The sequence below is a fragment of the Agelaius phoeniceus genome, chromosome 4, assembly GCF_051311805.1.
Source record: "Agelaius phoeniceus isolate bAgePho1 chromosome 4, bAgePho1.hap1, whole genome shotgun sequence".
Lineage (NCBI taxonomy): Eukaryota > Metazoa > Chordata > Aves > Passeriformes > Icteridae > Agelaius > Agelaius phoeniceus.
In genome coordinates, this window is record NC_135268.1 from 22,744,567 (window position 1) to 22,767,232 (window position 22,666).

The following is a 22,666-nucleotide window of genomic DNA, read 5'->3' on the forward strand; positions in this document are numbered from 1 at the left end:
AAAGACTTGGTGGTCTACAGAAATTCTTAGAGAATACACACAGGTTAATGTGTGTATTCTGGAAATGTAAAGGAAAGTGTTACATTGAAATGCTGATACAGTATATCACTTTTAGGGGAATGGGAGAACTGAGCGTCAGAGGTTGCTGTACTTGTCCATCCTATTCTGTACACTTCAGTAGTATATGAGCTAGGAGGTACAGACTCAAGGGAGAGTAGCTCCACCTTTGTCATCTCATGTTGTTTGGCTGCACATGTACAAACTGCCCCAAAAACCAAACTCCAGAACCACACTGCACCAAAGCCAGCTGAAGGGAAGCAGCAAATGCATCAGATTGGCAATGGAAAACTGCTTACAGTGGAAGTGGTGTTTGTTGATTGAGGCTGACTTTTCCCCCTTAAGGCATTAAAGGGAAAGCCTTCATTATCTTGCAGGTGGAGTAAGCTCAGGCAGAGTGTGCTGGTGTGGCAATTCCAGGTGTGCTGGGAAAGCTCATGGGTTCAGTTTCCATGATGGCCTCACATTTTTGGGCCTCATTTGAGAAAAGCTGAACTTGGGAGGGTGTCAGAACCTCTAGAAAGCAAAGGCCACCTCTGGATCTGCTTTGAGTTTTGAGCAGGGTAACACCCTGTGTTTCACATGCAAACCAGTGGCTAAAGTATTTCTTGTTGCAACTTGGACGTGGATGTTAATGTGCTGACATGAAACAATACAATTTCTGTTAATAACAGATGGCTCAATTCTCCACACCTTTATTTATGGATTACGGGATTTCCATTCATGCCAACCAAAGCTTTAGTCATCAAAACAAATGTCGAAATTTTGTAGGCACCTATTAAAAACTTTGTTCTTTTTTATTTCTAAATAGAGGTGTCTATTTAGAAAATTTCTTTACAGGTATTGAAATGTGTACCTTAGCCTGGTCTAACCTAGGAGTGTTGGTAAACTTTCTGGAGTTTGTTTAAAATTAAAAAAAAAGCACAAGCAAAAACATACCCCCGGACTGTAATTGCCTCACTCTGGTTATTTTTAAATATGTTTATAATGAAAGCTGTTTTTTAAATTCTGTTTTCAATCTGGTCATAGTCTTCACCTTAACAAAACTTGCTTTTACTCGGCAATCTGACAATATTGGTGAGTTACTTAACACATAATAGCTGGATCATATGACTCCTTTTTTGTGGAAGGAATTCTTGGAGGATATGTACATATGGAGTCTTGTGCTAAATTTTAATAGATGCCTGGTCTAAAATTCAGAAAAATCTGTGTGAAAACTACTTCTGTTTTAATACAAGAATGCTGAATCCAAAGCATCTTGTATTCTTCAATTCTTTAAATCCATTATTAAACAAAAAGAAGCCTGTTCTTTACAGTGAAATATGCATAACTACTTGAGAAAGTACCATAATTACAAATATGACCCCAGTTACTGCAGAAATATTTTTAGTGGTAGGTTTTACGCTTTCTGCAGGTGGCTCTACATGGAATTTAGGAGAAATCGATGGGCCTGAGGGGCCTGCTTTGATACAAGTTGAGGCTGCTTGTCTCTGACACGTAAAATATTCATACTGTGATGAAGATCTGAAATGTAGAGGAAGGAAATACACTGTGTTTATAGTGTGGACTTGAGGAAGCAAGTGGTGGAAGTAAGGCTTCTTTGTACTGGCACTGCTTGGTGACCACAAAAAACCTGGCACAATGCCTAAGTCCCTTTGACTACCTTTGTGGTAGAGTTAGAACTGGAACCAAGTAATGCTGAGCCCCAGACAGACCAATAACCAAATGTAACAACCTTCATTATAGATCCATTTGTTTGCCTTGATGCCTACATTATGCTTCCATCTTCTACCTTTAGTGTCTAATAGGGTCTGTTTGAATTGGCATCTTAATGAGAATCATTGCTTTTTTTTTTGTTCTGTTAGTGTGCTTAGCCTTTGCACTGTGTTGCCTCCTGTTGAGGATTTTGAGTTTAAAGCATTTGTATTTTATGTTAGTAACTCTTCAGAGAATTTTTATCACTTAAGATTTCAAGTTTCATAATGTGAGCAGCTTCAATGATGACCTTCAGTATGGATTCACACAGTTTGCAGCAGGCCAAATGTAAGGAGTATTTGGAATTTTGAGAGAAGATGGGGATGCTCTTGCTGTCTACTACTTGAATTACTGCCTGCAGCAGCTGTGGATTTTCAGTGCAATTGCTATTACCAGTGTTCATAGATTTTTAATTATTATTATTTTGCAGTTCACAAAAATGACCAAGACTGCTGGTTTGTCAGAGGATATAGTGTGGAACTGCAAGATACTGCTGAAGGAGAGGGATGTGGTTCTGAAGCTCATGAATAAATGTGAAGACATTTCCAATAAGCTGACAAAACAGGTAACCAGGATTACTAGAGATGGAGGATGTGGATGGAACATAGAGCAACCCTCCATTCTGAATCGCAGGTATCTCTCATTTTTATCCTTTAGAAGGGTGTTGGACAATAAGGTGTACTTGAAGACTGGGATTTTCAGAACTGTAGTCTCTAAAAGTAGAGTTGCAGATTTTTGATACTTAGTAGCTCTCAGTGAGAGAATCTAACACATTTTTCAAGTGTATCAGGAAAGCTGGAGGGCAGGATAAGAGCATTAAAAATTGTAACAGTGTTTTATTTCCTCCAGTTTCTGGTGAATGTAACAGCTAACCTTAAACAATGGAATCATGAGTTGTCGACTTATTTTAAATAAGAACCCAAGCAAACCTTGGGGGACCATGTCTGTAATGGGAGACAGATTTCAAATAGGATTGGATTTCAAAAATGCTTAGTTGGAACAAATCTGAGCAAACTGGGCAGGTTTATCAGCTGAATGAAAGACATTGGTCAGGAAGTGCAGGTGTACCAAGTAATCTGGAACTCTGTATCCAGTCAGAGTGGCAGCTGGGATGTGTTGTGGGGAAGGATTTCTTTCAGAGAGGTAAATCAGTAAGGATCTCCAAATGGATATTAGGAGGAATGGATATGGATATGGTGGAGGGTATTCTAAGGGGTAGGAAATGTAAGGGTGTAGTGGGAAAGGCTGAAGTAGCAGCTTGAATTCCAGTTGGATGCTGTCATAGCAGCAGAAGATTCTCAGCTGTGTGAAAATAAAGCCTGGGAGGAAGCAGGAAGTCTTAGGAGGAAGGATGTCAGTGATGCTTCTTCTTTGGAAAAAGTGCTGAACTGGGTGACTTGCTGTTGAGTGTGTTTGGGTTTTTCTTTGATGCTGACACAAACAGTAATTGTACAACAGAGCAAAATTAGGGATGCAGCTGCAAAATGCCACTTAATTAATTGTGTATTTTAGAAACGAGTAGTTCTGTAACTGCTTTTAGCTGGTTGTGTATCATTGATTGTAGAAGAGAAGTATTTCTTGTGTCACTCACTTGGATCATTTAAGGTCTGTGAAAATGGAGATAAGCAACTCAGTTGTGTACAGGTGACTGATTAAGGAAGTTGGTGGTTTTCACTACACAAAGAGGTCAGGAGTGCATTAAAATAAAGGCAGTGTTAAGTCTGCCAGTCTGTGATTACCATAAGTGTAAAGTTGTGTTTCAAGGAGAAACAAATAAAAGGTGGTAATAAACTTGCTTGTTTTTAACAGTTTGAAACTAAAGCCATATCAGAAGATTGGTTTGAACTGGTTAGCACTGCTGTATAAGCACAGATTGAATGGCATCTTGGCTGATGAAATGGTAAGTGTGGAACTGCTTATTTAAGAATTGTTAAAATTTTGCAAAAAAGACTTTTTAAATCCCTGCCTAGAAACCTCCAGGAGATTATAAGTAATCCTAAATTGCAAACAGTTCTCCAAGATCTTAGAAGCTGCTGAACTCCTTTGCAGTTGGAAATGAAAGGTAGCCTAGGATTGATGGACACTTACAAATCACATAGTGTCTTCTGGTGCAATGGAACCGGTTTCTACCACAACAGCTTATTTTCAAACCATTGAGTTTAACAGCTCCTTGGCCAAAATATAATTAATTCTACAGCATTTAGTGTAGTGACTGCCCCCTTTTTCTCCATTTCTTCACCAGTTTCAAAACAGGCAGATAACAATACAGGAAAAACCAAGTGGGTAGAAACCTTCTCTGCTTCTCCAGAAGCAGCATTTCCACCGCCTCTTGTCATGACACTCCTCATCAACTTTGAACGAAGAGACACAAGCTTATGGGTTTGAGGTTTTGTTAAATGCTGACACCACCTGTAGTTGTACAAAGGAAAAAACTTACTGATGCAGCTGCTGAACTTGTGGTCTGTTGTTTTTAATCCTGGCTGTTCTTTCTCTTCTGATGAACCGTGAATAAAAGCACTGCTTTGCCTTGCTGTTATTTAGGCAGTGTTTCTCAACTTCTCTATGTTTCATATTAGTAAAAATATGGGGGTGTTGTGGTAAATACAGAAAATTTTTTAATTCACGATGCAGAAAATAGTAAAAATGAGTGTTGGTGGAAATGTAATCTGATTCTTTAATCTTTAATCTGATTCCCATATAAAATTCCACTTCAGAAGTAGCTGGAATAGCCAGTTGTACAAGTGGCTCAGATGGAAATAAACATTTAGTTTTCAAGTAATCATTTTTCTGCACCATTGGCTCAGGAAGGTAAGTTTTTGGAGGTAATTTGAGGGATGTACTTGAAATAAAATGAAAGACTTCATTAATTGAAAAGATGAATCTTTGTTCAAATATTGAGCTGAAATGATAATGAAGTTTGACTGAGGTTGTGCTTAAGAAGGAATTGTCTTCTGTAGAATTGGTTAGTCAGAACAAATTTTCTAATCAGATTTCTCATCTTTACTGGGCCATCACTACACTGCAATTGTTGTATGAGTTCAAAACAATTCTATGTCACGCAGATTGTAAATTTTGTTTAAATTTTGTTTTCTCTTAGGGCTTAGGAAAAACAATTCAAGCTATTGCATTTCTGGCTTATCTTTACCAAGAGGGCAATAAAGGTCCCCATTTGATAGTTGTGCCAGCTTCAACGTTAGGTAAGTTACAACCTCCAAAAATAGTTTTGTTAGGGGAAAAAGAACCAAACCAATCATGGACATATTGTAAAGCAAAGATAATTTAATGAAAGAAAATTTGATTTTCTTATGATGGTACTCAGCTCCTTAAGTCATTTGAGTTGGAATGCAGACCATACTGCAGGCATGCTTGTTCTGAATTAATTAGACTTAGCATGGAACTTTTTTTAGACAATCTGTCTGCTTCAAAAAAAATGAAGCTGCTTGTTGCAATCTGAACTTGTGTAGCAAAGTACTCTTTTTACTTATTGAATATTGGCTGAACTTGCTAGTCTTCAGGCTGTGCTTAGGGTTAGGTTTCATGACATTTTAAATATTCACTGTTTTTTTTGGTCTTTACTGCACAGCATCTGTCAAAGCAGATGCAAATCCTGAAATGATGAAGCTGTCTTTTACTTGTGTGTTCTGATGGTTTTATGGCCTCAGTTGAAATTGGAGAGAGTGTGGTGGAATTAAATGTTAGCAAAGTGGATGAGGTTGAGCAGAAAAGGTTCTTGATGGAGTAAAATTTGGATTTTTTGAATGATGAGGGAAGTAACAAGTTGTATTTAGAAAGTAAATGCTGCTTTTAATATAAAATACTTGGGCTTCAAAAATTTCTCTTGATGCATCAGGAAAGTCTCCAATTGTACAGCTTAAGTTTGAAATCCTCGTTTTTAGTGTGCTTTCAAACTCCACTGGAACCTGCTTTTAAAAACTCTTTAAAACTCTTTAAACTTAAAAGCTCTTAATAATGCATATATTACTTAAAACCTGAGGTGTACGTAGTACATGAACAAAGGTGCTTTTGTGAAGTCAGTCTGAGTTCCAATTGTAGAGGCAGGTTGGAAATGCCTGGGCAGTGCAGTCTCCTGGCAGTTTTCCTGACACTATTCCAGAGGTGTCTTCTCACCCCTGAGCTGGGTCCCTCCCCTTCCCAAGTGGCATTTAGCAGAATCCCCTTTCTGCTGTGGTTTGGGGTCAGCACTTGTGTTGGCTGTCAAGCAGCTTCCCCTTGGGCAGAGCAGTGTTGCCTGTGGCTGCTGTGCTGCTGCACACCTGGAGCTGCACAGCAGGGATGTCAGGCCTCTGCCTGCTCCCAGAGGCACTGTCTCTCCTGGTGACATACTTCTGCAGGCAAGTACTGACAGATTAAGTGATTTGCTTTCTGGGGATTTAACTGTCTAGGGAAGAAACCAAGCTGCAAAGTTACACATTGTATTTATTTCACACAGTGGTTACAGACCGTGCGGGGCCTGTTCCTGCAGGAGTTTAAAGTGCAAGCTGGTTGAGTTACTAAAGCCCAGTTGGGGTTGATTCAGCTTCTTACTTAGCAGATTCAGTTTCTTAGCAGTTTGCCAGTTTTAAGGCAGAATGTCTCTTAACCTTCAGGAGAATTTAAAGGGATTTGCATTAAAATCAGATGTTTGGGTTGATGCTGAGGTGTGAAACAGCAAGACATAATAAATTATAAATGACTTGGGTTTTGTTTTAATGTTGTCTTACAGATAACTGGATAAGAGAAGTTCATCTGTGGTGTCCTGAACTGAATGTCCTCTTTTACTATGGTGAGGAATCTAGTTAAGAAGTGAATCCAGTAATGCAGTTCGTTGCATGGCCAGCGTAAGAAAAGATGAATTGCTCATGGCAGTGTTGTTTTAAGACAGTTGTTGAAGTACACAGATTTATTGATGAGTGATTTCTCTGCAGTGTCTTTGTTACATGTATATAAATATATGTAATTGTACTTATTTTATGATTTGTCCTTCTTTAGGATCTCAAGAAGATAGGAAACATCTCAGGTTGGACATTCACAATAAAGTCGTTGATTTCAATGTGATTGTGACTACGTAAGTACTGTTAAAACACCACGAACAGGGAGCTTTAGTGAGGGCCTGCTGACCTCTAGTGGTGCAGGAAACCAGACAATTTTAGGAGTTGGGTTTCAGATAATGGTTAACTAGGCTTTTATGATTAGCTAAGATATACTGTGTCATAGGTGCTTCAGATATGTGTTTGTCAGCATGTATATTATAGATAATATTACATTGTAATAGATTTCAGCAGATTTTAGGAAGTGTTATTGAGAGCATTCGCTCATCAAGTAAACTAAAATAATTTGCCAGTAATAAACTGTGTGGTGGTTGGTTACTTCCAGGCAGTTCTACTGCCCCTCATGTACTTTTTCCATAACTCTTATCAATATTAGAGGATTTAATTTGATTGTGATAACAGTGCATTCATTTTCAGAGAGAGACTAAGTGCAAGTGATATTTGTCTCTGACAGATACAACTCTGCAATCAGCAGCTCAGATGATCGAGGACTGTTCCGCAGGCTGAAGCTTAACTATGCAATTTTTGATGAAGGTCATATGCTCAAGAACATGAGCTCCATCCGCTACCAGCACCTCATGACAATTAATGTAAGAGGTTTGGTTATGGCTGGGTTAGAGGGGACAGCTCCTGGCATTTCTGTTTGGTAGTTACAAACAGGTGGAAAATGGAATATTAACTGTAATGTTCAAATACACCTAACTTTAGAGGAACTATAGTATGCAAGTGGATTGAAGTGTTGGTATGGTCTAAGGAGTAGATCCTGCACTGTGATCTCTTCTGGGACATAAGCTCCCAAAGAAATGTAATAAATTTCCTGTACCATCATTAGAATGATGGTAGTGCTTGAGTTTCAGTATTAAGCAAATTGCCCGTTACATCCCATAGTAGTGAAGATTTTAAAGATGCTGCTCTGATTACTTGTGCTGAAACCTTGTAGTACTTAAGGACCTGCTCTGATAGGACTACTGCCACTTATTTTTCAAGATCATGTTTTCATCAATAGCCTTTTTAAAAAGCTAATCTTTAAGCAATAAAACTTGCTTGTACTTGCAATTCAAAACTTGTGCTTAAGTAGTGTATGACATTAGAGAACTTGATATGGGAGCAGCAATTAGCACAGTCATCAGGAGGAAGAAAAAATACCCCAGACAACAAAAGAAACCCAACAACAATAACCAAAACAAAGCCCAAACAGAACAATCAAGAAGAAGCCTATAGCTCCAGGAATGCTTTTTTAATTGTCTTAAATTGGTACACAGTTCCCCACAGATCTGTAAACAGTTTTGTTGACTTAACAAGGAAATTATTCCATGAGTTATAATATATTTATTATAAGTTTGAATAGTTAACATTTGAACCAAGTTCATTTTCTCTCTTCTCCATAGTTGTGGTTTTTTGCCAATACTATTTTCTAGCCCCTTTGACAAATGTTTCTCCTTGCTCTTTGCACTTTGGACAAACAGGCCAAGAATCGCTTGCTGCTAACGGGGACTCCAGTTCAAAATAATCTGTTGGAATTGATGTCCCTCCTGAATTTTGTCATGCCCCATATGTTCAGCAGTAGCACAAGTGAAATTCGAAGAATGTTCTCTTCAAAAACAGTGAGTACCATGAATTCTCTTCTTGAAAATAACTTCTTTTTGCTAGAAGACTGCTATTGCTGCGTAACTTCTGTTTTATTGGTATCTTATTGGAAAAGGTAATGTGATTATGAAAATCTAGAAAATGAAATAATTGAGTAAACCTTTTAAATTAAAATATCCTGCAACCAGATATCTTGGAGTATTAATGGTGAGGTCAAGTGTGTGTGTTTTGGCTGGGGTTTTCATCAAGTTAGAGAAGTTAAGATGGTGATGTTACAGCTGAAAACTTCACTCTGCAATTGAATTCTTTCAATGTTTTCCTTAGAAGAGTGCTGAAGAACAAAGCATATATGAGAAGGAGAGAATTGCACATGCAAAGCAGATAATAAAGCCATTCATCTTGAGAAGAGTAAAAGATGAGGTAACATTTTATCTTTAGAATGATGGGTTTGAGTTATCAAAAAGCCTGATCATCTGAGACCCAACACCATAATATGAGATGAAATTACTTACTGATCTTAGAAAATGTTAATGGGCACTTGCAGACTTCAGTGGTCTGAAGGGAGTAACGCTGATTAGCAGGGGAGTAGATCCCAAGTATTGCATATAATAAATATTATTTCATGCAGTTCTGGAGCGTGCAGACCATGTTACTTGATGGGGAGGTTCATGTATAATCTAGGTCAGGACCTGGGTTGAATTGCTGCCTGAGTTAATGACGTTGCAAGCAGTGAAAGGAGCTGGGATGAGCAGAATTACCAGAGTATCATACCAGCTACAAGACAGTGCAGAATGTCAAGATACCAGAGTATCATACCAGCTACAAGACAGTGCAGAACAACAACACAGGTTTTATCTGGTATCATTTTGTTTTGTCAGGTCCTTAAACAACTACCTCCCAAAAAAGATCTCATTGAACTGTGTGCCATGTCTGATAAACAGGAACAACTCTACCTGGCTCTTTTAAACAAGCTCAAGAAAACCATTAACAGTAATGGTATGTAAGGGCCTCGTTTCCTTTTGGTGGATTTTGTCAAGCTGAGACCTATGTTGAACATGACTACAGTCTTTGCTTTGTAGAAATGTCTGATGCTCATAAACTGTCTATATCCCTTCTATGAATTTGTTTGAAGTTCAGGTAATGGTGAATTTTCAAACTGAGTTCTTGAAAACAAAGCTCTGCTGAGAAATAAAAGTGTTTCAGATGGTTCTTTTCAATAGGAGTTCAAAGATGCCTTCTTTGTTTACAGAGAAAAACTCTGATATGGGAAATGCAATGATGCAACTTAGAAAAATGGCCAATCACCCACTTTTGCATCGTCAGTACTACACAAATGAAAAGCTCAGGACAATGTCCACCCTCATGCTCAAGGTAAGGGGATGAGATTCAGAAGCAATCCTTCATTGCTCAGAATTTCTAGTGCACACTTGTTTCTTTGTGTGTTTTGTTGTCAGGCTTCTGGTCAAAAGTGTGTCTTTGCCATACTTAATTCATTGTTGCTGCTTTTTATTTCTCTGCATCTATTCAGTGCTCTCATCAAGCTCTGTAGGTATTTAACACTGATTTTTGTATCATCAGAATGGAGAGAACAGTTGTGAGTCTGCAGTCATCTCCTTTTCATAAACTGTGCCGTAGCACCTCTTCCCTCCACCCCAGAATTTAAACCCGAAGTGTTTATGGAAAAAATTTTAGGTGGGCACTTGAGTTTAGTAGCTTTCTGAGTAGCAAGAACTGAGTAGTGCAGAAGTAAAATAGGGAAGGCCTAAGTTTGATCTGTTAAGGATTTTTTTAAAATTTGTATGGGGTTAATGGCTGAGGAGTTTGGGAAAATTGTTGCTAATGTCTAAAATATAAAAACAAAAAAAATCTCACCATGCAGCAGGTGCTCTAAAAAGGTTGCAGCTGGCTTTGAATTTTCTTCAACTTTGTTTTAAAGTGAAGCCAGACAAGCTTGGGGAAGCAAGAAGTGACCCACTGAAGGATTTTTATCCCTTTTTACTCCATACCATCATACTGTCCGGATGTGGCTTTTTTTTCTTTCAGGCATGACATCCCTCTACCCACCCTACCTCTTGGGCTGGGCTTTCCATGTCTTCTACCATCTATCCAAGGATTGGACCTCCCTTTTAGGGAATGTGTCTTCAGGGGAAGAGGTCTGATAAAGGGGTAAAAGGTCATAGGGCTTGCGAAGTAGGTAATTGTTATGAAGGTTTAGCATGTCCTTCTTAAGTTTTTGGCAGTGTAAGTGCTTGTGAGAGCTAAACTGTGAAGTAATTTTCCTCTCCTATAAAGCTGAAGTTGAGAGTTGCTCTTTCATTGCTTGCATGAGCCAAGCTCTAGCATTTGTCCATGTCTAGCTGTGCTACTTTTTTCTTGCAGAGATTATGGATGTTACTGTGTGGTGGTTTTGTTTTTAGTTCTCTGGTGAGATTGTGTATTGCATTATTTCCCTTTGTTTTTGCTAATAGGAACCCACACATTGTGATGCTAACCCTGACCTTATCTTTGAAGATATGACAGTAATGACAGATTTTGAGCTGCATGTGCTTTGTAAGCAATATTCTCACATCAATGACTTCATGTTAGACGTGGATCAGATCCTGGATTCTGGAAAGTTTAGAGCATTGGAACAGATTCTCTCTGACCTTAAAGAGAAGGTATTGCAGATGGCTGAAGCTTTTTCCTGTCTAAAGAGTGTCTCTAAATAACTGGTTAAATTAATATCTGCCACCTTTCTGTGCAACTCAGTTGCTTTGCTGTGGAGTTTTACAATGTAACTTGGTGCATGTGCAGAATTGAGAAGCAGCACTTACAGCTTTTAATGTGCAGCCCTGTGTATGCACATCACTTTAGAGACAGCTGAAATAAATTTTCCTACTTTACCAGGTTTCAGAGTATTCATCCCAAGTTAACTACTCTATTAATATATGGGGTCTTGCATAATTTTCACACCTCATGAATTTGGACCTTCTCTTGGCAATTGAATAACTGTATTACATTAGAATAATTATGTGTTATGTGGAAAGGTAGGAGGAGGTCCCTGCTTGAAGTCCTGCCCCGAGATTCAAACAGGTTTATTTTGCAAATAACTGTGTGCCCATATTGCTTCAGAGTATCCTGAATTTGAGCAGGGGGGTGCTGTGGATCTGACTATTTCAGACATAATAGGGCTACTCTGTGTATTTCATGAAATATTTAAATTTAACTTTTGAATGAATGTATTTGGATGTTTTATGGATGAAGTGATCTGTCATTTATGCATTTGATATGTGATTTGTTTGAGCAACCTAAGTACAAAGTAATTAAAATATTACTGCAATAGCAGACAGTGAATTAATGCAGCAGAACTACTGGATATGGAATCTGCACTGAAAGTCAATCCTGACTTGATGATATTCAGCTTAGTCTTTTGTTTTGGAAAACAGGGCTTCTGTGACAGTAAAATCACACATTTGCATCAATAAAGAATTCTTATGCTTCATAGTTGACACATTTCAAAATTTTTGTTTTGCTTTGTCCTTTTCAGGGTGACAGAGTTGTGTTGTTCAGCCAGTTCACTATGATGCTGGACATTTTGGAAGTTTTTTTAAAACACTGGCAGCATAGATACATTAGGCTGGATGGAAAAACACAAATTTCAGAGAGGTATGTGACTCTTGCCAAAAATGAGAGAAAGGGAATGTGTTGGAGAGGGGGAGGTGACTTTGGACCCTTACCTTTGTTTTCAAGTGTACAGAAGTCTGCTCACTGGACACTGACCACAGAAGGTGTTTATTGTTGAATTTCAGATCACCTTAGTAAGGGTGAGGCTGAAAGATGATGTTTAGGTGGTGGGGTTAACAGTCTTAGCCATGGAAATGAAAAATATGTGTCTTCAGCAGTTCCTGTTGTATTTGATTTGTGTGTCAGCTTGTCATAACTCCTGTAGCTATTCCTTGGAAGTAGAGTGTATCTCTTTTACAATAGGCAGATACATTCCTTTGTTTCTCTAGGACAAACCATTCTGTCTGTCCCTGCAGCTGAAAATGTTTCAATGCTTTTCTTGTTTGAGCTGAACTGGTTTTCTTTCTTTTTCAAAAAAAAGAATTTTTGAAGATTTTTTTTTTTTTTATACTTTTTCCTTCATTTCAAAAAAACTGTCATTCTTGCTGTGGTATAACTTCCCATGTTGAGCTGATACGTGTTTCTGCCCTTGCATGTGCAGTTAGTACAGGAGATTGTCATGAAGCGAAATTCATCCCCTGCCTCCCCATTAGTTTCATTTGTTTCAGTCTTGCCTTGTCCTCCAGCTGACTCTTTGTGTTCTGTGATCATCAAAAATCTTTTTCTAACCCTGTTTTCACTCTTTCCTATCCATCTGTCACTCTGTATTTCTCTGGTCACTGCAGAGGACTGTTGGTACCCTTTTTCCTGCTGCATAACATCTGTACTTTGGAGCTGCTGTGCAGTGCCACTGTCCTCTCTTCCAAAAGACCATCCCAACTTCTGTGTTCAGCTCTAGAGCCAGTGTGGAGCATTTTCCAAGGCCTGATGCATGGTGTCTTGTGTTCTGCAGGATACATCTGATAGATGAGTTCAATACAGACATGGGTATATTTGTATTCCTTCTGTCCACCAAAGCTGGGGGCTTGGGCATTAATCTGACCTCGGCCAATGTTGTTATCCTTCATGACATTGACTGCAACCCTTACAACGATAAGCAGGCAGAAGACCGGTGCCACAGAGTGGGGCAGACACGGTAAGACTTTTTCAAATTACAGTGCTTGGTTTCCCTTGGAGGAGAGCTTTCAAAGGAGGCTAAAAGGACAAGATTTCTGATTAAAAGTTCTAAGCAGAGACTTGTGTAGAGCAGCTGTGGGTTGTGTGGGAGCTAGGAGCTGTAATTGTCTTAGTCCATGTTGCTGGCAGAACAAACCTTTATTTACGCTTTCCTCCTTTCCCTAGTTCGCTATAACTCTCGAACTGTGCATAATTCTTAAATTTCTGGTGCTGAGAACTATTCCAAGGTAGATCTGAAGTCTTTGGGACTGTCTGGCCAAGCTGTTTGTTCTCTTCAGGAGACTTCTAAGCTTTTAAATGTCACCCTACCCTAGAGAGTGAAACCATAGAATGTGTGTAATTTCAACTGTATTCAACAGTAAAAGGGAATTAGGGGGAATTGGACTTGTTTATATTAATGGATATTTTTGTGACTGTTCTGATATTTGCAGTAGCTGGGAGTGCAGGAGAAAATGTGTTTTCTGGCAGTACAGAGCACAGTTATTCCACACAATTTTTCCAGAGAAAAATCTAGAAGCTCTTTATATTGCCCTCTCATTCATTTCCCCATCCTTGCTTTAAACCCCAGTCAGCTGAGCCAAGGCATAGCATCCTTCTCTTTTGCATTAATCCAAACTAGGCAAATGGATTTTTTTGTTGTTTTTTCAGAGAAGTGCAAGTCATAAAGCTCATCAGTAAGGGGACTATTGAAGAAACCATGCTCAAAATCAGCCAACAGAAATTGAAGTTAGAACAAGATATGACTGCAGCAGAATCAGGTGGGTGTCTTGCACACAATGATGACCACTTAAGTAAATTAAAGCTGCAATATATTATTCTGCAAAAAAGAATGTTCTTCATGCAGACAAGCCTTTTTTTGTTTGGGGTTTTTTATGTTGAACTAGAAAGATGTATTTTTGCTGGCTGTTTTTGATTTGACAGGAGGTGCCCTCTGAGTCTGACCCAGAAATCAGTGACCATGTCCTACAAGTAGAGGATTTTTTTACTGTTTTGGAGATGTAGGCTTTTATCTGTTTATGCAAAATATTTTAAGCTGTACTAATGCTTCTCTTTATTCCTCAGGAGAAGAAGGAACCATTCCAGCAGATATAGCCACACTATTAAAAGCTTCATTGGGTCTCTAAAATGTAAATATGTTGTGAAATTCAAGGAGGAAATGTGATGAGATACCCCAAGGACTCTCTTACATTACTGTTGACCAGGAGTTTTATGAACCTTTATAACTTTTTGTAGTTTCTTTGTTTTATTGCTCATGGTATTGAAAATTTTTAACACCAATAGCATTCTTTTGATGCTTAAAAGCATAAATGGCCCAAATGTGCCAACCTCAGATGCTAAATAAAGGTTTTACAGATCAATTTTGAAAATGGGGACCGAAGTAGTAATTGTTTTAACAAATCTGCTACTGCTTAAGATTTGTCAGTATTTTTGTAATTATTTCTACCTCCAAATATATATATATATATATATATATAAACTGTCTGTTTCACTGGATTCCACGTGTAGATTTTTTTATATGTGCCTTATTTGACAATGCTCGAGTCTGTTCCTGCTTGTTTTGGTTCATTTGATGTACCGTACTGGTTTTGTATCAACTTGTTCCAATAAAATTCCATAGATTGACAAAATGTTTTTGTGGTTGCGGTGGTTTGGGGCAGGTGAGGGGATGATAATGTGCATGTTAAAAATCAATTAGCTCTCAAACCAGCTGGAATGTTCCAATTGAACTGACCTGGCTTTGTCCAGCAGTAGTTAATTACCAGTGTGTCATTATACTCTAATTACAGTGGTGTGAGGATATTGATTGTAAAAACAGAACTCCTGCCAAATGGTTTGGTCAGGTCTGTGGGTATTGTGGTCAACTGTACATGATTTCTGCAAATTCAAAATGGTGGGAAATTAAAGCTTTTCCAAAACTTGTTTTCCAAGTGTGGACTAAACTGCTTGGCTTTTCCTAGAAATGTTCTGTGGCTGTGCTGTCTGTTCCAAAATGTACAACTGAAACAAGGTGAAGATGTAGTCTATTGTTTGAGAAGGGATATGGGTAAGAATCAGTTTTCCATGCTTCTTTATTTTCACTGGTTCTACTGAGCTAAATAGTGGGATTTAACAGAGAACCACTGGTGTTTAATGCTACAGGTAATTAGGTTGTGTGTTTCTGTTGAGCATGATGCTAACCCAAATCTTATCCAGTTGTACCTGCACGTTCTCACTTGCTTAGTTCAAGTGTGGATTGAAACAAGATGCCTGCCCTTCAGGGTGGGTTGTGTGGTGTTCTGGATGTGTCTGGGATTTTTGTTTTGAGCTCTGGAGGAGCAGTGGTTACCCTTGGGGTCAGTATCTGTCTCTAGGTGCTGTGAAACTCGTGTGTTTCTGCCTTTCCTCCTTGTAACTGTTTGTACTGTTTGTAGCTGGGGGTCTCAGGAGATTGCAGGGCCACCATGCTTGGAGAGAGCCAAGAACTAGCTGGATGCAGTCCTGGGCAGCTGGCTCTAGGTGGCCCTGTGTGAGCAGGGGCTTGGACCAGATAACCTCCAGAGGTCACTTCAACTATTCTATGGTTCTGTTTTTCTGATTGGGAAAGATGTACAGAGGGAAAAGAACACAAAGCCACTCTCTGAAGTCAGTTGCTGAAGAAGAGAGGAGTTTTGGGAGCTAAAGAAGGAAAAGTGTATGAAGAGCCAGAGCAAAGCATGCAAGGAGTTGCAAAGCAGGTGAAGATGGGAATGAGTAAAGGTTGTTTCTTTCTGTTTTGACAATACCTGAGTTGTCTCTGTGAGGGGTGGTTTGGCATCATTCGTGATACAATGAAATAATACTTGAGGTGGGAGGGGAAAGTAAATGTGAAGGGAAATACTTTCCCAACAGTGACCATTTCCAGTATGGAGTGTTGCCCAAGTTTGTTGTGGTTTCTCTGCTTACACCACACAATGGAGACCTCTCACAAGCACTTGTCTCCCCTTGAGTTTGTGTAAACCACTTTCATCCACAGCAGTCCACATTGTCAAGATTTCCACCTGCCTTTTCTCCGGTCCTGGAAGAGCAAACCCTTCATTTGTTCTAAACCTGGCTGCCACCACTGACCCCCAGTTTGTCTCTCCTACTTATCAGCATAGATACTGAGCTGTTAAATGTTTTTGCAGCTGGTGTGTTTATGGAGAACTGCTGGTGTGGGCACCAGCTTGGCTGTGCAACTACTTTTTGGCTTGTTTTGGAGGTTTTTATTTGGTTTTTTTCAGCGGCACAGCATAAACCTCAAGCTTCTCATGCACTTTTTTTAGGCCCTTGAATTTTACTAAGTGGGTCTTCTCTTTTTTTATTTTTTTTGCTTAGTGTTCCACACATTTGCCCTCTCCTTTTAACTTGATTTCCTCCAGATTGGAAGACTGCAGTAGGCAAAATGTTGCTGAGATTGCACCTCTCAGGTGCATTAATGAAGGTGTATTAATATTTTTTCCCTTTGAAGAGTGCACAGAACATGATTTGGTTTGATGAAGCACTGTGTTAGTAGAGGGAGAATGTGATTGCAACCACACTTCTGTGAATCAATATTTATTACTCTACTAAATCAGTATTTTAGATTCTCTTGCAAGTGGATACAACTGGTAGATTTTGATTTGATACAGCACAGCCATCTGAAGTTAATTTAAATGATTTAGAAGTTAATAACTTAGGATGTTTATCATATTGAAAACTAAACAAGCATTTGTTTCTCTGAGCAGCTGATCTACATTACACTCTTTGGCCTTTTCTGGATCCAGGCTGCAATAGCTGGCAGTGCTTGCACTCTCTCCCTGAGAGCCAAAAGCCTGGGGTGTTTGTCTGCCAGGTCAGGCTTACAGGACAGAAGTGTTGTACTGCACACATCCCAGTAGAAATCAGCCCACGTTACCTAGTGGAAATGGGACAGAAAGCAGTAAATTTTAGTTGGTAATCTCAAAAGCCAGGACTACTAATATTCTCAAAAAACTGAATTTATCTGTTTTAAGTTTTCATTTTGGGGTTGGGGTTTTTTTAAAGGCCATTATTACAGGGCTAGTAGTTAGGTTGCAATGCAAGGCTTGACTTCAGTAAATATTGGTTCGAATCAAGTCCTAGCTACAAATATTAGTTGTGTTACAATATTAGTCTTTCCTGCTGAAACTGTGCTGCAGAAAAGAGTTTGGGGTAAAAAAGGTGCAATGTTTATATAGAGGTTTTTTTGTATTGCCTTATAAATAAGTCAGCGATGATAAACAGGGCTCTGTGTACTCACAAATTTGTGTTCACAACTGCAAAGGCATTTAAAATGTTTTGTGTCAGCATACTTATGAAAATGCATTTTCTGCTTTAGTAAATGCAGATCCTAGTCCTAGTTTGCCTCACGTTTCTAATATTGTGGAAAACAATTTTTTCTTTGCAGTTGAGTGACCAGTTGTGTATTGGTAAGAATAAAGGGCTCAAAGTGTGGGAAGAGTTCCTTCATGGCCTGACATGAAACCCAGAAATTCAGCAATAGTCCATTACTTGAATTTTCTGGCAATCTGATGGGAATGGGAGAAACAAAAATTATACTTACAGAATTCCCTACCAGCCACTTCTTTTCCCCTAAGAAAGTATCCAAATCTTTCAGTAGCTCGGGTGCTTTGTTGGTGAGGATATCATCAAATGCTTTTTTCTGGTGGAAGAGCAAAACACAGAGATGCATAGCAGTCAGCAAAATTGAATTGTTGAGGTTTTATTATTTATGAAAAAGAAAGCTGAAATATGAAAAAGATTAGGGTTAGATACCAAAACATGGCATTCATGGCTTGCTGAATCATTACTTAAAGCCAATTCCTTCGTTAATGAACACCTGAGTGCTCCTTGATGCTGACATGATATTTGTGGTGATGTGCTAACAGAAAAAGCAGGCAGCCATGGCAAGGCAGGAGCTCAGCCATAGATTTGGGAAGAATCCAGCTACAAGATGGATTCCTAGTATCTTAGAGCAATTTTCAAGGGACTCTTTTGTGTGTCATCTTTTCTAGTGTGCAGAGTCTCAGATTTCCAGAATCCCTTGTGCTCAGTCTTTCCATGCAGTCAGTCAGATGCTGGTCAGTTATCTTTGCTTATCAACCCTTCTTATGGGAGACAAGGAACTTGGGTTTTGAGCTTTAGGTGGGCTTGGATTTATCTTTGAGCTTTAATGTTCATGTTATTTTTCTTTTTTGTCCCCAGAGCAGTAAGATTTGAGGTGGCTAAAACTTGTTTTTAAAGGATGAGGCTCAGGCCTCAGTGTCTGTATGTTAATGACTGAAGTGTGAGGTTATGGTGATGGTTCTCTACAGGCTGTTCCCCATAGCAGAAAGCCTTAAGGCTGCTTTTCAAAGGGCTGAGCTGTTTCCTTTGGTGAGAAAAACTGCTTCTGGTTTTCTCTTCTCACCTGCATGGAAATAATTAAGACTGCAGACTGTTGTGATCATCTGGTCAACCCACATGGCACATTTTTTGCAGTTATTGTGCGTGGCCTAATTTTGGAGGAATACGGTCAGTCTTGGGTAAATAAAAGCACTGGTGTACAGGAATGGAATTATTTCTACAGCTTTAACTGAGGTTAATGTGAAAAAACAAAACTGGAAGAGGCAGAAACCTAAATGCAGGCTGAAATCGAATCAGTGTTTCTACAGACATGATCGAAGATTTGACATAATTTTCTGCTTCGTTAAGAGCTTAGTTAACTGGATGAGGTGACTGCAAATGTCAGCTGGGAGTTTGCAGTCCAGAAATCTCGTATCTGTGCCCTGGGTTGTAGTATTTCCTTTCTTTTAGGTAATTGATCCCCTCCCCACTGTTTTACCCTGCAAAGAAAACCCCAAGCTGTTGTGTGATTGTGATGGTAACAGCATTCCCCAAGTACAGGAGTCCACAGCCAAGGTGTGAAGCTGGTGAGGACAGCCAGGATCCCTCTTCTGGAGTGGCACAACCTGCTTGTCTCAACCCTGGAGCTCTGCAGTGGTGGGTGCAAAGTTTTGCAATGCCAGCTGTGTTTTGGGGAACATTGGATGAAGGGGGAGTCTGTGCCTGGCATGGAGGGAACTTCTACAGGAAGTTTCCGGTTCTGCTCCTCTAATTTGCTTTGATTTCTCTTTGCTACTGGCTAGATGGCAGTAACACATCCTCTCACCATTCCCTGGGTGTGTGTTCCTGTGAGCACTGGTCAGGCCTCGGGAGGTGTTTTGGCTTCAAACAAAAATCAAAACTTAAATCTGGCCTGGTGAGACCGTGAGATGCCACTTTGACCACAGGGTGGTGGCAGCGGATCTGGTAGGAGAGAGGGAGGGAGGACAATGTTGGGAGCGTGGGAAAGTGAGATTCCCGACCATCCTTGGCCCCAGCACATAATTTAGCATGCATACGTGCAGATCGGCACATTTGGGTTGGCTGCCAGCTCTTCCCGTTTAAATTAATCACTGGTGACACGATCTGGGTCCTTTTTTGGAGAAGTGCTTGGGTACACACGGAAGTTACAACAGAAGCTTCCCCATGGAAGGGCAGCAGAGCTGACTGTGCCACCAGCACATCTGCTGGAGTGTGGCTCTTCTGAAATGATTAAAACTCGTGAGTCACCTTACCCTCCCCAAACTAGGAAACTTAAGGAAATCGCTTGGACATGTAAGTAATTCACACTTTTAAGTACTAAACCCCCAAATTTCAGATTTTCCCCTGTAAAATTTCAGAGCAGTTTCTTATTGTTTATTTATTATGGGTTTGGGGCATCATTTTTTACTCTGTGATCTCTGCAATAAGATACCCTAATAATGGCTGCCTTATTACCTAATAATAAGATACCCTAATAATAAGAACCCTAATAAGATACCATAATAAGCATTTCAGATAATGATCTGAAATGTTGCCTTTGAATAAATGGAAGATGGCTGCACTGGCAGTTTATGGTGAGAGTGTTGTTACACCCCCACTTCCCTAAGAGGGTCAGGTTGTCTGCTCAGGGCAGAGCTGTGCAGAGCCTTTGTAACACTGGAGTGAAATCATCCATCACCTTCTTCCCCCAGCAACTGATCTGTGTGCTTGCTTTTGGGATTCTGGTGAGAAGCACTGGCCTGATGCCAAAGCAACCCCAAATGCTGTAGGACAAGCCTGTGACTGTGTGTTATAGTAGCCACAGCACCACAGCCTGGTGCCAGAAGCACTGCAGAGGACCAAGGTGAGCTGTGACATCTGAAAAGCACAGTGAGGGCTGTGCTCCCTGCCCTGATTAGCAGTGCCTGCTATCCTGACAAGCAGTCGTCCTGGCAGCTGATGTTGAACATTGATACTTACAGAACACCTAGAAGAAATCAAAATGCAGAAACACTAAAGGATGGGATGGGGCTATTTATCTTATTGAGCTGGCAGAAAGATTTGAGCACAGGCTCCTTGTGATAAGAGAGAGGAATTCCACAGCACCAGCTGGGGTCCTGTCTTTGCCCTTTTGAAGACCAGTTTGGTGTAGGCCCATCCTTGGTTCAAGCTGATGGCCTCAGAGTTTCTACCAAGGGTGAAAACAGCCTGGTGAAGGAGGAGGTGGGATCAGCCTCAAGGAACAACCACAGAGCTCCACCAGCTCAGCCTTGCTGAGCTGAGGTGATGAACCCAGTGGCTGACCCCCACAAGTGCCTCCAGAGCAGATGCTCAGATACAGGACCATGGCTTACATGCTATCTTTGTTTAATTCAGTGATTGGCTTACTCTCACGTCCTGGTTTTTCTCTGCCCAAGGGAAGAGTGTCATGAAATCATCGATGGTGTCCACAACGGCATCAACTAAAGCCTGTTCCACAGGCGTCTGGCCTGCCACACCTGCGGGAAGCAAGCACATGAAGGGACATTAGAGACAGCAGCAGCAGGAATTTTTGATGCCCCAAAGGTAAACTGTGAATATTTTCATAAACATACATGTTCTCCAGGTCTTTTTGATGCTAACAATGTGGATTTGACTCTTTGCATCCAAGTGCAATTGTATCTACTTTTGTTTTTTCCCAGTTCTGGCCTTGTACAGCTGCCCAAGGTAGTGAGTTGTTCTATCCATTTCCTGAGCCTCCAGCCTGAACATTGTTTCTGTATCATCTCTGCTTTCCACCACACATTCAGCAAGGGTCAGCACAAATTCCTTTCCTTTAATCCTTGCCCATCCCAGTTTTCCACATTCTTCTCCATCTCGTGGTCTTTCCATTTTGGTCAACACATTCTCCCAAAGTGCACTTGTGAAAGTCTGCTTCTCTTTCCCTATATCCTGCCCTCTCAGGCCCATTCAGAATGTTTTCATGACATTCCACCTGCTTTTTATTCTTTCATTGTAATCAGGGACCTCAGCCAAACTTTGTTTTGTTTACAAATCTGCTTTTCTCCCCTGTAGTTCCTTGGCGTTCCTGCAGTTCTCTTAATGCCTCTACTTTTTCTCCCTAGCTGTCACTTCATAGACCTATGCTTTCACCTCCATGCAGGTTCAGATCACAGACTGCATGCCCTATGTCTGTCAGGTCATCTCTCTTACTGGAACTTTGTGCTTTTGAAGGTGAAGGCTGTGCCTCTCCTCTTGGGCCTCAGGTTCTGTGATCCTTCAGCTATGAGCTCTTGGTGTCGGGCACCTAAAAATGCCATTTCTTAATTTTAAAGGATTAGTGATGTGTATGCAGCCTTAATGGCAGAACTAGCAAGTTTTCACTATGAAGTTGAAAAGATATCTTTTCCCTTCCATGCATAGCTTTTTTTTCTGCTGTAGCTGACAGCATGACTAATTCTGGGAGGAGCCCATCATGGTCGGAATGTGCTCCAGATCCCAAGCCATTGTCACTGCTGCAAGTCAATTGGAAAAAATCTGAACTTCAGTCTGGAAAAAGGAGCATGGTTCCAGATCAGCCTCCCTACAGGAGCCAGGGAGGGAGGAATCTTGAGTGGAAGGCAGGCTTTCCCACTGTTTTTTATCACCAGGTGGGCTTTCCTCATTCTCCTCCCTTGGAAGGAATAGGTTGTACCAAAGCTGAAGGAAATGGGCTGGGACAGAGTATTGCAGACACACTTGAAGAGTGTTGTGTTAGTGCCTTCAAGAATAGTGCTATGAAGTTCTGCTTCCTTCCTCAGTTAGAAAATGGGGGATATTATGAAAGGCAGGCTACATCCGTTTGCTCTCAGTGTAAAAAAAGTAGAATAGTACTTGCTTCCCAGCCCCCCTCTTCAATTTGCTGATGCCCAGCATGCCATGGGCACATCTGCCTTCAGCCAGACCAGTTTTGCAGATGGTGTTGAATGACAGCTCTTTGACCTAAAGCAAAGCCTGGCCACTCTCTTTGATTACTTGCATTACTAAGTCTCCTATCATTTTATCTAACTGGTTGTGTACTTCCACAGCATGTAAGTATTTAAAGATGCAAGTGATGTCAACATCTCCTCTAATCTCTCTGCTAGCCCAGAATTGTTGCCTAA

The 22,666-nt window shown here is 40.2% G+C and overlaps 2 protein-coding genes across 4 annotated transcripts in view; one reads left to right on the forward strand and one right to left on the reverse strand.

Annotated features, from left to right (window-relative positions):
* The window catches only part of SMARCAD1 (SNF2 related chromatin remodeling ATPase with DExD box 1), a 40,615-nt gene extending 25,470 nt beyond the window's left edge, over positions 1-15,145 (forward strand). The window contains exons 10-24 of one of the 2 annotated variants that reach the window (XM_077177077.1): positions 2,243-2,445; positions 3,622-3,712; positions 4,910-5,009; positions 6,536-6,595; positions 6,802-6,877; positions 7,315-7,450; positions 8,327-8,464; positions 8,775-8,867; positions 9,326-9,443; positions 9,697-9,818; positions 10,916-11,104; positions 11,974-12,092; positions 13,003-13,185; positions 13,875-13,984; positions 14,289-15,145. In XM_077177077.1, coding sequence (XP_077033192.1) covers positions 2,243-2,445; positions 3,622-3,712; positions 4,910-5,009; positions 6,536-6,595; positions 6,802-6,877; positions 7,315-7,450; positions 8,327-8,464; positions 8,775-8,867; positions 9,326-9,443; positions 9,697-9,818; positions 10,916-11,104; positions 11,974-12,092; positions 13,003-13,185; positions 13,875-13,984; positions 14,289-14,350 — 1,800 coding nt within the window. In that variant the 3' untranslated portion in view covers positions 14,351-15,145. Of the gene's footprint in view, positions 1-2,242; positions 2,446-3,621; positions 3,713-4,909; positions 5,010-6,535; positions 6,596-6,801; positions 6,878-7,314; positions 7,451-8,326; positions 8,465-8,771; positions 8,868-9,325; positions 9,444-9,696; positions 9,819-10,915; positions 11,105-11,973; positions 12,093-13,002; positions 13,186-13,874; positions 13,985-14,288 lie in introns of both variants that reach the window. The other variant, XM_054633521.2, reaches the window with a different exon arrangement.
* A 1,617-nt stretch (positions 15,146-16,762) lies between these two features.
* Positions 16,763-22,666, reverse strand: part of HPGDS (hematopoietic prostaglandin D synthase) — a 29,777-nt gene continuing 23,873 nt past the window's right edge. For both annotated transcript variants that reach the window (XM_054633479.2, XM_054633480.2), the window contains exons 4-6: positions 20,934-21,043; positions 17,785-17,883; positions 16,763-17,118 (exon numbers count right to left, since the gene is read on the reverse strand). In XM_054633479.2, coding sequence (XP_054489454.2) covers positions 16,954-17,118; positions 17,785-17,883; positions 20,934-21,043 — 374 coding nt within the window. In that variant the 3' untranslated portion in view covers positions 16,763-16,953. The remainder of the gene's footprint in view (positions 17,119-17,784; positions 17,884-20,933; positions 21,044-22,666) is intronic.